Source organism: Myotis brandtii, unplaced genomic scaffold (genome assembly GCF_000412655.1).
Source record: "Myotis brandtii unplaced genomic scaffold, ASM41265v1 scaffold1166, whole genome shotgun sequence".
NCBI classification, from domain to species: domain Eukaryota; kingdom Metazoa; phylum Chordata; class Mammalia; order Chiroptera; family Vespertilionidae; genus Myotis; species Myotis brandtii.
The window spans coordinates 442,341-442,895 of record NW_005354034.1 but is presented as its reverse complement, the minus strand read 5'-3'; the positions used below and the strand labels follow the sequence as shown (position 1 = coordinate 442,895).

Below are 555 nucleotides of genomic sequence, written 5' to 3'. Positions count from 1 at the left end.
CGGTGGCCAGCCCCCAGCCCTGTGAGATGCAGAGGACCTACTTCCCCATGACCCTGGACAGCGAGCCCGTCTCCGATCAGGACTCGCTGCCCGGGCCCCCCGACATCAAGGGGACCTTCGTCGCCAACGTCGACGACGACGGGCCCTTTGGGGTCCAGTCCTGCGTCCAGAAAAGGAGTATCTTCAAGGAGGATTTTCACAACCTGATGCCCGTGTCCCCCGGGTTGGTCGGCCCTGCGAACAAGGCCGAGGGGGAGCACGGGGACCCCCAGAGCCGGAAGGAGCTCCCCAAGGCCCCCTTCTTCAATCACAGCTTCGAAATGCCCTACCACGGCCGGTACCTGAACGCCGTGTACTCCCCGGTCCCCGACAAGAGGCGGGCCAAGCACGAGAGCCTCGACGACCTGCAGGCGTCCACGTATTTCGGGCCCACTCCCGTGATGGGGACCCAGGAGGCCAGGCGCTGCCCGGGGGGGAGGCCGGGCAAGCAGACGCCCTGGCCGGCCAAGAGCTGGAGCCTGAACACGGAAGAGGTCCCCGACTTCGAACGGTCCT

The 555-nt window shown here is 66.7% G+C and overlaps 1 protein-coding gene across 1 annotated transcript in view; it reads left to right on the top strand.

Annotated features, from left to right (window-relative positions):
• Window positions 1-555, top strand: part of KIAA1024 (KIAA1024 ortholog) — a 40,168-nt gene that overhangs the window by 749 nt on the left and 38,864 nt on the right. The window contains exon 2 of the mRNA XM_014529201.1: window positions 1-549. Within this exon, the coding sequence (XP_014384687.1) occupies window positions 1-549 (549 nt within the window). The remainder of the gene's footprint in view (window positions 550-555) is intronic.